At 51.2% G+C, this 13,995-nt stretch overlaps 3 protein-coding genes across 3 annotated transcripts in view; 1 reads left to right on the top strand and 2 right to left on the bottom strand.

Annotated features, from left to right (window-relative positions):
• Window positions 1-13,249, bottom strand: part of LOC133361583 (uncharacterized) — a 35,988-nt gene extending 22,739 nt beyond the window's left edge. Inside the window, 3 exon segments of the mRNA XM_061580507.1 lie at window positions 8,690-8,786; window positions 10,157-10,235; window positions 12,934-13,249. Of these exon segments, the coding sequence (XP_061436491.1) occupies window positions 8,690-8,786; window positions 10,157-10,235; window positions 12,934-13,249 (492 nt within the window).
• Window positions 1-13,995, bottom strand: part of LOC133361624 (zinc finger protein 664-like) — a 346,361-nt gene that overhangs the window by 94,030 nt on the left and 238,336 nt on the right. The window lies entirely within an intron of this gene.
• LOC133361596 (oocyte zinc finger protein XlCOF6-like) overlaps window positions 1-13,995 on the top strand; it is a 61,968-nt gene that overhangs the window by 7,258 nt on the left and 40,715 nt on the right. The window lies entirely within an intron of this gene.

Below are 13,995 nucleotides of genomic sequence, written 5' to 3'. Positions count from 1 at the left end.
CCTGGCCGCCTTTGTCTCCCCAGTGGCAATGTTCACACCACACCAGTTACTCGTTTGAGGCTGAGTCGACCTAGGGGAGGCCTAGGAGCGGTTAAAATAATCGTCACCAGTGGTGGCCGTGAGCGGGAATCGAACTCGGGTCGCCGGGTTCGTAGTGCAGCGCGCTAACCGCTACACTACAATGCGTTACGCTTCCGCACGTGCGGGTCACATGACAGATTTGACGTCACAGCTCACTTGCCGTGCAAAAAATATATGCATTATTGAGCTCCCCCCCCCAAAAAGTGTATAATTTTTGCATGGTGTACAGTCTGGAAAGTACCCACATGGCAAATTTCCAGTTTGTTGCATGTTGGGAAGTATGCTAAACATTATTCACAACTTTGCCTTTTATATATATTAACTTATTTAAATGACCATCTGTGCTAGCTTATACAATGAAGGCTGGTCTTCCTATGTTTCATCTATTCAACCAGACTATATTGTATTAGAAGCTTACAGATCTTTAAGATATCAAGAAAGAATATAATCTTGAGTCTCTTTAGCAGTCGAGGCTGCATTGGTTCGGTCATGAATCCCGCATTCCCAGTTACCGCATGCTCAAGCAGTTTCTGTTAGTCCAGATATTAGGGGCGAAACAGGCATGGCATTGGCTCGAGAAGAGATTGGAGGATGTGGAGGTGATCGGAACCGCCGATGACTGGTATCAGTCATGTCAATATTGGCCTCTGTGGAGGAGGCCCATGAGGTATGCTGCAGGGCAGTTCAGATATATTTGCTCTGCAACAACGATGAGGTTGGAGGAGTGACACTCGCATGAATGGGTGGAACGCTGGGTTCCTAAAACCCAGCAAAACAGTGGGGAGCACAGCTGGTTCATCTGTCAGACATCCCTTGATACCTGGATCATTCCCATTACCTGCTAACAAGGAATCAACAATTACATGGCGTTAAATTTCACCTATCATGGCATTAGCATTGTGATAAGATTACTTCGAATTCGTCATGAATGGTCGATGTTTTGTTGATATAATACGAGCGGGATGTACCCGGCGTTGCCTGGGCGAAAAAGACACACACACACATCGACTTACACATTCAGATCGACTCACCCACACACATAGAGCCACACACACATCCACTTACACGCAGACATATCGACGTACACACACAGCGGCTCACACACACATAGACTGACACACACACATGGACTTAGACACACATTATGATTGTAAAAATTACGAACTTAATAGTTAAATATTAGTTATCTACACACACGACAACAACAACAACCGCCATTCGCCACGAAGTGACAGTGACGTCACCACGATGCTTGTGCCAGGCTATGTATACCTTGAGGCCACGTGAAGTGTCGAACGCCCGCCGGCAGGAGGTTACGAGGCAGACCCAGGTGCCACGGGTCGCCTGACAGAGATGACTGGCTGATGCACCTGTGCCCCATACTGTGCCAACTTGCTGTGCTTTAGCCACCCCGGCGCTCTGCTCGTTGTTGTGAGTGTCGCTCCTCCACCCTCCGTTGTTGTTGCAGGGATTCTGCCTCCAACTGTCTAGCAGCGTCTTTCACGAGCCTCCTCCACAGAGGTCGATCTTGACACCGCTGGTACCAGTCATCGGCAAGTCCACTCGGCTCCACATCCTCCTGTACCACATCACTCCATCTCTCCTCTAGCCCGTGCCGCGCCCGTTTTGCCCCCTCTATCTGGCCGAACAAGAGCTGTTTAGGCATGCGGTGACTGGACATGCGGGCTACCTGACCCAGCCAACGCAGCCTTGCCTGCCGGAGGAGCTCACCGATGGGACTTTGCCCAGATCTTTCAAGGATTTGTGAGCTCCTCACACAAGCCAGCCTGGTTAAACCCAGGATGGATCGTAGGCAAGCCAGCCTAAATGTTTCCAACCGACGAAGATGCTCCATTAGGAGGGTCCACGTTTCGCAAGCGTAGAGAAGGGAGGGAATGACCGTGGCCGAGAAGACTTGAAGCTTCATGCGGAGCGACAGACCAAGTAGCTTCCACACAGCGTTACGCAACCGATGAAAATATAATGCCGCTCGACTGATTGGGAGTGAGACCTCTGCTCTTAAACCGGAGCCGGTCATGAGCACACTGCCCTATCACGAATTGGGAGTTGTGGGGGTGGAGTGTCCGATGGTACAAAATACCCAGGGCAGGTGCTTAGTTTTGGTGGGGCTGATGGTATGGCTCCACCTCTTGGTGGAAAGCTCCAGGTTCAGCAGCAGCATCTCCTACTCCTCCGAGTCAGCAGCAATTACGAGATCATCGGCATAAATAACGTGGTTGAGCAATAGGGAGCCATCCCTTGACCACACCCGGGCATCGATCAGCCTCCCATTGTATTTGTAGCAGATGGGAATTCTTCCGGTACATCCATTGAAGGCTTCATGAATGATGTGGTCCAAATATATATAAAATAATGTGGGAGCCAGAGGACATCCCTGTCGCACCCCAAGGTGTAGAGGGAATGGCTCTGACTCACGGCCATGTAGTTTGACGCGGGGCCGCTCACCATCATGAAGGTCCTTAAGGATCGTGAGCAGTGGGTCAGGGACTCGGAAAGCACGATGAACAACCCAGAGCCCAGGCCTACTGATGGTATCATAGGCTTTGACCAGGTCAATAAAGCACACACATGGACTGACACGCATACATGAACCTACAGATGCACAAAGAAATGGACTTACACTGACTAACATGGAGTCACGCACACACAGCGACTAACACACGCACATAGACTGACACACACACAGACATATGGACTCACACACACATAGACAACCACTTGAGATACACACACATGGAGTTACACATATAAACTCACACACACGCATTGACTTACACACATCGAGTGACACGCACACATGTATGGACTTACACACACATGTGGACTATAACACACACACATGGACTCTCACAAATACACATGGACATACACACACATTGACTGACACATTGACACACAAACGCACATTGACTTACACACTGACATGGAGCCATGCACACACATCGACTAACACACACACAGCGACTGATACACATGGACTGACACGCACACTTGGACTGACACACACACAAACACATCGACGTACACACACACACATCGGGCATTGTCGGTTCGAAAAAGACACACACATGGACTTATACACAGATGCATGGACCTACACGCACACACATATGGACTAAAACACACACATCGACTCACACGCACACGGACGTGCAAAGCAATCCCCGATGATGGCACAGCTATCAGCATCGCAGTACTACGTATCAGTAAATAGCGGGATGTGAGCAATTGAAACAATATCAATGCATAGATGATAGAAAGTTGAAAAAGTGTACATTAAATAGCAGCAGTACGCACAGGAGAAGCAGGCAACAGTCTAGATTATAGACTGGCAGTATGCTGACTCAATGACATAAACATTGCTACAGTGGACATAAAAAGCAGGAAATACAGGCAGCAGCTGAAAAAGCAGGATACAGTCGACATGAAAGGCTGGCAGGACACTGAGTGAGGTAAAGAAGCAGACAAGAGATTATAGACTGCCATACACTCATAATGGGCAAAAGCAAAATTAACAGTGTAGATAATAGAGTGGCAGTGCACTGGCGTTAATTAATCAGCAGGCAGCAGTCCACAGCCCAGAATGGCAGTACACCCTCGCAGCGTCATAAAAGCACAGCTATAAAAGGGAATATGTATTTAGCAACCTAATAATGAAAAATTTGTTTTGTGCACACAAACATTGTAATATCTGCCAACGTATTTGTTTAATAATAAACAATAATTTTAAAAAATGCTATCTCGGCGCTGTAATAATATTAATATCTACGGACTTTATAGCAGTAACTGCATCACACTGTGAAGAAATATGCACAGCGTTATGTGTAGATTTATTGCATGTGAAACGAAAGAAAATGTCGCCCGTGAGCTCAACCGAACGCACATCACTTGGCAGGGTCCGCCCCCCACCCAATAGGCGTGAAGTTGGTACGGTCGATGCCGCGCAATAAATAAATATTTCGAAATCCCACAAAATCGCTAATTTAAGTAATTTAAAGGTGGCGGACGTGAAAAAGGAATAGCCTATTCCCACCGCGGGGCTTAGGGCGTCCCTCTCAAGCCCGCACGCGGAGACTTTTATATATAAGAAAAGAAGACTAGCGGGAAGTACCCGGCGTTGCCCGGGCGAAAAAGATATTTCAAAACTTCTCTTAAAAACATTATATTCACAGATACTAAACTATTGTGAAACCCGGTGGGTCGTTTGTCCATTTCTCCACCAACAAAATTATAAGAGGCTTGCAGAAGTCCAAAAAGTTATAGAAAGTGGGGGTGAATAGCTGATATAAAAGGTTTCTGAAAATTGTCGATTCCCCCCCTCCCTCCTCAAGAAGTAGTTTTACCCCCGCATGGGTATGTATACCGACACACCCTACATACAACAGAGTAAGTCGTATCTATTGACTGTAGTTGCATCTACTGACTGGACAGTAGTATCTACTGAGCCAGTAGAAGCTACTGACTGTATCGTATTTACTGACTGTAGTAACGACTGACATATCTACTGGCCCTATAGTAGTATTGTTGTACATGTGTTGTATTATGAAATTTTGATAAAAATAATAAAAATTAATAATTTCAGAAAAATGCGCAAAGCACATTAATTATGTTAATGTGCGTATTAACATGCATAAATTATGATAATGTGAGTAATTATATGCTTAAATTATGATAATCACGGAGATAATCGTAGTAATTTATGCGGATGCTTGCGACTATGTTAATGTGTGCAGTTATGATAATTAGGCTTAGTTTCGTTTTTCCAGAGTTGTATCAATCAGGGTAACACGATTATCATCGATTAAACATTTACCGATTATCTTAGTGTGTTTTAGTTATTTTAGGTCTCCAGTTTCAGATCTCATCACAGGATACAGTTCTCAAGAATAAGACAGTTTTGCATGGACTCGGAAGGAACACTCGATATGCTTCTGTGATAACAATTTGATTCTAAACAACATGTGACATTCTAACATGCAGGTCAAACATGCGTCAATAAATTCATGAGCAAGATTATGCAATTAACGAAAATGGATAACTAAAAATACTTCTTCATTTGCGAGACTATGCATTTAACTAAATTGAATAACCAAACTCTTATGCATTTGCGAGATTATGCATTCAACTAATATGAATAACTAAAACTCTTATGCATTTGCGAGATTATGCATTTAACGAACCGAATGACTAAAAACCCTCCTAACAATCGTAACCTCTACCTTTCTACCAGGCATCTCATTAGTTTCCCCATGTATCGATCACAATCGGCGACTGGCCGAGTTTGAAACAAGCATGACACTCTTCATATGGCGGTAATAAAAGCACTTATTGTACCCCGAAAGCGAAGCATACTTCAATCGATTCGTCGGCAAGATTACATCTGTTAACAGAAGGTTTGAAACAATGGTGCGTGAGGCGTGTGTTGGAGGTGTGAGAGCGAATCTGGCTCTGTTTTAATTAATTCTTCGGCGAGACTCTGAAAAAAGAACTGGTTTGACAAGGTATTTCTCTCTGTGTATGGGTCGATTCGTAATGAGGATTTCGAGAGGTTGAGTTTGCCTCGACAAGTCTATTGATCACCTATGTGATGAGCGGAACAAGGGAAAGGCACGGAAAACAACCTCACTCTTATAACCGACGGACTCTTAATCACTCGATGGGCCACGATTCCTCATGGCCAGCTGATGGTTCATGTAATTGATAATCAGTCTTCCGATAATTGTGTAGGGTTGATATGATGGTAAAGACGAAATAGATAGTCTCACAGGGGGGTGGGCGTCGACGCGAGCGCGTGTGAGCCTAGGTGAGGGAAGTTGTGGGTACGAACGACTTTCGGAGAAGGGCCCTCTGGCTGGCGCGGCTGCGGTGATCGGCTGCTTCCGTCTCCTTCCTCGGCTGAGCCCGTACGAAGATTGACGGCGCGGCCGCGCTCGTTTGCGTGGTCAGGCGAGCATCTCGGCGTGGTGGCGACAAGGGAGCTGGCTCGTTCACTCGTGTGCGGCAGGCGAGCACCTCGGCGATGCACGTCAAGGTGATGCACGTCGCCACCCCACGAGCCTCGTCCTTCTGGATGACGAGAGCTTCTTCGTTGGAGGCGACGAGGAGAGATGGCTATAGCCCTGGAGATCTCTTAGCCCGGAGACGAGATGAGATGTAGGCCGGAGCTCGTGAAGATCTGTGGTGGAGCCGGAGCCCTTGACGAGATGGGGCCCAGAGCCCCTGACGATCTGTGGTGGAGCCGAAGCCCCGGAGCCGAGATGCTTTTAATGGATTTTGCCTTTGCTTATATCGGGAAAATCCACTAGTGTTCCCGAGTTTGTTCAAAGGCTGTGTCATATAACTTTCTCTTTGTTCGTGTGCATTGTGGGCGTGTTCGTCCGTTCGTTTATTAGCTTTGAAGACACAGCTGTGTAATTATTCTGGAAGGAGGGGTGGGGGCCTCGCGACGGCGCCACCTAAGTTATCCATTAACCAGACCGAGTTCGTGTTCGCATCGAGTTATAAAAAAAATATTCTAATCCATGTTTTTGTTTCTGAATAATATTTGTCGCGAAAACCTACGCGTTAAGCGAGCTTAATTATTCCCTCCCTTGCTCTGGGCGTTATCTTTTGTCTCACACAGCTTAAGTTGTTTTGGTTTTGAAGTTGAAATGCTCTTAGTTCCATTATGCCCAAGTTATGCCGAAACCGTGTTCACGATGTTTCATCGTGACCCGATCTCCCATGGAAATGTTATTTGCTCGCGTGTGCAAATCCTGCTGTCCATGTTGGAACGCCCTGCACGTGTTTTATTTATTAATTTCCTTTCTCGAGTCGTTGCTCGCGCGCTACGTTCTTTATGGGGCCATTTCCTGGCTTTGTGCCTGCGTGTGGAGATCCTCTCGGAAAGACAAAGACGGCCGTGTTGCTCGCTTCTCATGGGGTGTTGAGTTTGGTTAATTTTGAGAGACTTCTCCGCCCTTAGCTCCTCTAGGAGATCCACTTTAATTCCGTACTTATTATTTGACTTCTTGTGAATCTGATATCCCGGCTAGGAATTTTGTTTTGGAGCGAAATAGATGCCATAATTATTCTTTGATGCTTCGGCCCGGCCGTGTAGAAATTCTTTAAAGGTAAATAATGTCAGTATTTAATTAACAATGATGGGTCGCGATTCTGGTGCAGGCTGTAGTCTGGTTTCCAATTGGAGTGAGGATAGATACTGTTTGCTTAATCTTCATGACTAAGTTGGTAACTTTGTGTATCTAACATGGTTCAAAAACCCGTCTGTGCTTTTTGTCGTCAATGTTGTTTCCTTTGTTAAGAATATAATTATATATTTCGTGGCCTGGTTTTGTATTTATCAAAGGGTCTTTTTTTTATAAGGCTTTTAACGAAAGGATGTCATCCTAACCCCCGCCTGCCATTCCCCCCTCCCTTGTTCCTCTTGTGTGAAATTAGGGGAGTTTTTATGATCTTTATTGCCCTCTTTCATGCCCTCTAGCCCTTTGAGGTGAGGTATGCGCGCATCTGTGGAAGTGTGGGGGCGTGTTCGTTCCACGTTGCCCCGTGTCTATTAAAAAAACGATATTATATATGTTGGCAGAATAATTCTTATCAAAAGAATAATATTAAAAAAATTAAAAAGGGGGTATATACACAACAGTATCTACCGACTCTATAGTAGTAACTACTAACTCTATCGTAGTATCTTCTGACTCTATAGTAGTGTAACGGGTTCCGGAGACACTTGTAGATGTAACTTCTTTATTACAATACAACACTCCAACAGTCCTGATACTCTGTTACAGCCTAGGTACACAGCCTAGCTACACAGCCTAGATACTCTAGATACTCTACTCTGGCTACGCTCGCCCTCACAAGGTCGTAGCGTCGGGAGTTCCAGAGTCCCAGCGCTGGCTCTCACAGCATCCCAGGGTCTTCAGATGGCTGGTCGTGGGTCTTGCGTCTTGAGTTACAACTGGGCCCCGATCGTCCAGGGAGCTCTCCTTTTATGCCTGGTCCGACGAGGGGTGGGGCCGTGTGCGCCACCAGACATCCCACAGAGCACACACAGCCCCCCCCCCCCCCCCCCCGTTGGCGGCGCCAAAAAGGCTTAAGCGCCTGGGAACCCAACGCCTGGCGCCCAAAGGCTTAAAAGCGTCTGGACCCCCTGGGAACCCAGTGCCTGGCGCCCAGAGGCTTACGCGTCTGGACCCACCTGGGAACCCAGAGCCTACAGCAGCCCCTCCCTTCTTATGTCACTACATTACCCCCCTCTACGTAGCCTCCAGCCGACCCGGCTGTCAAAAAAAAATACAATTGTACAAGAAATTATTTGTTAACCATCAGAATGAGTGTGTGACAATCAAGAAAAAAAATGAGAAGAAAGCGCCTCTCCCCCTCCTGTGGTCACCGATGCAGAACAACACTGTATAAACACATATATGCAGGATGAACGCACGCCCCAATCGCCCACTATACATGATGGCAAGGTGAGTGGCGTCGCGTTGGGACGAGAGTTCGTGGGCGGGGGTCATGAAAATCTTTGAGTTTTGAGCGAGTCCGAGTGGCAGGTCCATCGGTCGCGACGGAGGCGGGAGGGGACCGACGACCCGCTGTTGCGCTTGTGTCCTGGGTCGCTGATCCCGCGGGCAAGCTTGTTCCCGCTTGGTCGGCTGAGGCGGATTTCATTCCCAAGGCACCTGAGGGCGGGACAGCGGGACCTGCCCGAGAGTTAGAAGCAGCATCATAGCGGCGCGGCTCGTCAGACATGTCGCGCTCTCGGCCCCGGAGAAGTGAAGGAGGTGTGTAGGGTTGAATGTAAGGTTTTAGACGTGACGGGTGCACGAACCAACGTCGCTTGCCATGCTGGATCCTGACACACTGCGGGCGGAGAACGCGAATAATAACAACCGGGCCTCTCCAAGGCTTAAGCAGTTTTGAGGAAGTAGCCAATGGTACCTGCGGGCAGTGGAGCCAGGCGCGGTCCCCTTCCACCCAAACGTGGCGGGATGTGCGGAGATTCCGCAACCGCTCGTTGGCAAGCTGACGGGCTTCTGAGTTATTTTGAGCAGCCTCCCGGGCATCCATGAGACAACGCACATTAGCACGGATGTGGTCGGCAATCTTAGCCTTAGGTGCGGGCTGTTTAATGTGCAATTGTACGTCGATTGGGGGGCAAACCTCCCTACCATACATAAGATAGAATGGCGAGTACCCCGTGGCAGCATGGGGCGCCATTCTATAGGCGGCCAAGACACCAGGTATGTGGAGATCCCAATCAGTCTGTGACTCAGACACCTGGTGGCTTAGCATGGAGGTAAGTGTCCTATGTAATCGCTCGACCATACCGTCAGTCTGGGGGTGATATGGCGAGGTGCGAATTTTGTGTGTCCCTAGCAGGTTGCACACATCCCGCAACAGCGTGGAAGAGAAATTTTTCCCTTGGTCGGTCAGCAGGCGTTCGGGAGCACCCTTGTCCAGGACGTAGCCCTGGAAAAAGGCCTCCGTAATGGCTGCTGCAGACTGGTTGGGGAGTGGCCAGGCCATGGCCCATCGGGTAAAATATTCGACCCCAACCAAAAGGTACTTACTACCCCGAGGAGTAGCGGGAAACGGACCCAAAATATCCAATGCGACGATCTCATTGACCCGGGAAACTTTAATGGATTGGAGCGGCGGGCAGGACGGCCTAGCAGGTGGTTTCCGCCATGCACATTCTGTGCAACCTTGCACAAGGTCAGCCACATCGTTTGCCATGCCCGGCCAGAAAAATTCCAATTGGATTTTAGCTAGTGTTTTCTGAACACCCAAGTGCAAGAGGCGACTGTGGGTTTCCCACACAAGTCGCCCCCGCAGGGAGGTGGGCACCACCAATGTGTGGGATTGGGACCCCCCATCCCAATGCATGAGGACGCCTTCCCGGATGACATATGATACGGGGCCCCCCTGCCCCCTGTGACCCTCGGCATCCCTAGCACGGCGTCTCAATTTGAGGAGGGAGACGTCTTCCATCTGAAGACGTCCCCAGTCGTCCAACCCGAGGCCCAACAATGCGTCCTGCGGAACTTGCGTGGAGGGAGCCCCGTGGTCCCCGACCCCATCCCCCGGCTGCGGCCGCAAGGGATGGGGGCGGTACCCCGTCAGGCTGCCTACAACGCCCCGCACCCAAAAAACAAGCACAGCGCCCATTGTTCGGCAGTCGCGACAACCCGTCGGCGTTCCCGTGTTGAATCCCCTTGCGGTAAATGACAGTGAACGCAAAATCCTGGAGGATCTCGAGCCAACGCGAGAGCTGTCCAGATGGTTGGTCCACTCGCAAGGCGTATTGTAGTGCCGCATGGTCGGAGCGTACTGTGAAATGCCTGCCATACACGTATGGCCTGTACTGCTTTATGAAAAAAACGATAGCAAGCAATTCGCGGCGCGTCACGCAGTAATGTTGCTCCGCGGGCGACAGCACCCTGCTGCCATAGGCGACGACGCGCTCCACTCCATTGACAATTTGCGACAGCACCCCTCCAATTCCGGTGTTGCTGGCGTCTGTATCCAAAATGAACGGAGTGGTAAAATCTGGATAAGACAGGGTAGGAGCATCGACCAGTGCTTTTCGGACGGCATTGAAAGATGCCTGTTCTAACTCTCCCCAGCGGAATTTGACCCCTTTGGCCGTTAATGCGTGGAGGGGCTTCGCGATGGATGCGAATCCCGCAACAAATCGTCGATAATATGAGGCGAAGCCGATAAAACTCCGCACCTCCCCAACAGAGGTAGGAGTTGGCCATGAGTGCACGCAATTTGTCTTTTCGGGGTCCGTGGCAATTCCCGAGCGGCTGACAATATGGCCCAAATAACGAACCGAATCCCTCATGAGGTGGCACTTTTGCGGTTTGAATTTGAGGTTAGCCGTTCGCATTTTAAGGAAAACTGCCTTCAATCGCGTGAGGTGTTCATCAAAAGTTTTGCTGAACACGATTACATCGTCGAGGTAGATTAGACAAGAATCCCACTGGAGCCCAGCGAGGACCAGCTCCATCAGGCGCTGGAACGTCGCCGGGGCCGAGTGAAGACCCATGGGAAGTCTGTTGAATTGGAACAGTCCCTGCGGCGTGCGAAAGGCCGTCTTTGGTTTGGATGCGTCATCAAGGGGTAGCTGCCAAAACCCCGAGAGGAGATCCAAGGTGGAGAAGTAATGCGCACCTGCTAAGGCATCGAGCGACTCGTCCATCCTGGGAAGCGGGTAGGCGTCGGCCACAGAAATCTTATTAAGTTTCCTGAAGTCAACACAAAAGCGGAGGCTCCCGTCGTGCTTCTTAACAAGAACGATCGGCGCCCCCCATGGGCTATTTGATGGCGCAATGACATCGGCCGCCAACATATCGTTGACGGCCACCCGTACATGTTCCTTTTCGGCCGGGCTCAACCGGAATGGGTTTTGACGAATTGGAGCGGCATCACCCGTGTCGATGTGGTGGCTTAGCAATTTAGTGCAGCCAATGTCGAATTTGCTTTGACTAAAAACGTCGGCGAAATCGCTCAGCAGCGTGCGTAATTTAGCATGCTGTAATGGTGACAAATCGGCAGAAGTGGAGCAAAGCGCGTCGAGCCATCCTGTGTCAGGACCTGGCTTGGCAACGGAAGAGAACTCGCCCCCTACGTGACCCACGATCACATCTTCTGGCGGGGCTGGCGTCGCGTGAGCAAGCACCATTCCCTGACAGATAACGGCCGTTTCCAATCCCGCGTTAAGGACCTGGATAAAGGGGTCGTGGTCGCTTCGCACGAGCGTTTGTGCACACACGAGGTCCGGCACCCGCTCAGCTGAACGCGAAGGCCCGATCACAGCACCCCCCATGAACGCGTCGTAATCAAGGGGTTTACGAAACCGGAGGGGAACTAACATCTGAGAGCCAGGAGGAATGTGAATTGTGCACGCCGCCAACGCCTGCACCGTCGTAGATGCGGAGTGCAACCGAGTGGGTGTGGGTAGGAAGGCCATGCGTCGGCCGGAGGGGAGCTCAATACACCCTTTGTTAATGAGAATTTTAATGGGCATCTTCCCCAAGAAATCTGTTCCGAGGAGGCACGGAACGGCGAGGGTTGATGAGACCAAAATGGGCCCAACTAATTGGACGTCAGCAATGCGGATCTGAGCATTGATCTGTCCGGTGATGCCCAACGAACCCCCATTTGCGGCATAGCATGGCACATCAACTGGCTGCAATTGACGGCATGTATCGGGCAAAATGTTATAAATTATGTCTGAAATGATGGTCGCCGACGCACCCGTATCGATCAACATACGAACATCAACGCCCTCGATGGAACCCACTACGGCAGAGGACCCTGCCGCAGCGGCAACGACCCTATGGGCCAACTCGGACCATTGACCCGGTCCGAGCGCCCGGTTGTTCAATGATGGGCCCGAATCCCCCTCCTCCGAAGCATGACCCCCCTGTGTGGTGTGAGGGTGCGTGCTTGTTGTAAGTGGGGGCCGAGAGTGCGAGGTGTCGTGACTCGCCTGGGTATGCCGAGGATAAGGTGGTGGCCGAGGCGCCGGAGGTCCTGAAGTCCGGCGTCGGGGGACCCGGCAGCCGGACGCCACATGGCCCCGAAGGCCACAGTTGTGGCAGACGATGGACGCTCCGTCCTGGTGCAAGGTTGGCCGGTCCCGCTGGTGGTGATCTCGCTGGGATCGCCAGTTGGACGATCCGCGATTTTCTGTTGCTGCGAAGGCCTGATGAGGCCCCGAATGCACGTCATAGGCTTGTGCATCAGGTGGGCCTGCGCAGGCGGCGATGGTCGTGTCCTCATCGCAATGTAGGTGTGCTTGGATGCACCTGGCAGCACGTAGCGACGTAAAGTCGTCGTCGGCTGTCGGCATGGCAACTCGAAGCTGGCGGGCCAAGCTCATGAGCTTCTGCAGCACGAGTGACTCCACAGCGTCTTCATCCATGCGAGGGTAGGCAACCTTCGCCATGGCCAGCAGCGCGCTGCGGTACCCCATCGCCGACTCGGAGGCCTTCTTCCTCCTCGCATCGAAGCGGTGACGTGCTTCGGATGGGGGTCCATAAATCAGCCGCATCTGATGAAGGGCATCCGTGAGCGTGGCACGTTTCGCGCGTGGCACAGCAAGGAGTGCTGCGAGGGAGTCGTCGTCGAGCATGGCCGGGAGGCCCTGGAGCGCTTCATACTCCGACCAGCCGGACGTCTCTATAAGAGAGACGAACCGGCGTTCGAACGCTGCCCACTCACCCCCCTCTGAAGAAAATGCCTTGAGTGCCGGCAGGCGTTGCTGGACGTGAGCCAAGCTTCCGTTGCCTGGCAACCCGGCTGAAGCTGGCTGCGCGTTCGCAGCGCTCTCACTCGGCGGTTGCCAACAGCTGTCACTCGGCGGTGAGGGACGCAGCGCTGATGACGCGGCGTTGCTGGGTCGCAAACAGCTGTCAGCCGGCGGTGAGGGACGCAGCGCTGATGACGCGGCGTTGCTAGGATGCCAACAGCTGTCACCCGGCGGTGAGGGACGCAGCGCTGATGACGCGGCGTCATCGGGATGGCCCACGCTGGGCCCGGAAGTGACGTCGCTCCCAGCGGCCACTGCTCCCCCCGCAGAAGTGACGACACACCCGGATGTGTTTTGTGTTGGAGCCGGCGGGATGGCGCGGTCGCTGCGCCGCCTCTCTCCCTCCTGCCTCCGCCTGTGAGCGACGCATCTCGCCCAGGATGGAGACGGTGGCGTGAAGCAGCTCGGTGAGGCGAAGCAGCGTTTCCTCCATTGCTGCTCCCGACGCTGGAGGAGGATCGGCAGGTGTGGTGGACGCCTGCTCAGCCGGCGGTGCGGCGTTGTTGTGGGCCCGAGTTGGCTGCCCCGTCGCCGCTTGCTCCTCAACATCGCCGTCAGGACTGAAGGTA

Source organism: Lethenteron reissneri, unplaced genomic scaffold (assembly GCF_015708825.2).
Source record: "Lethenteron reissneri isolate LAM-NWPU_2019-01 unplaced genomic scaffold, ASM1570882v1 scaffold_115, whole genome shotgun sequence".
Taxonomy (NCBI): domain Eukaryota; kingdom Metazoa; phylum Chordata; class Hyperoartia; order Petromyzontiformes; family Petromyzontidae; genus Lethenteron; species Lethenteron reissneri.
This window is presented reverse-complemented; position numbering and strand designations above follow the sequence as displayed.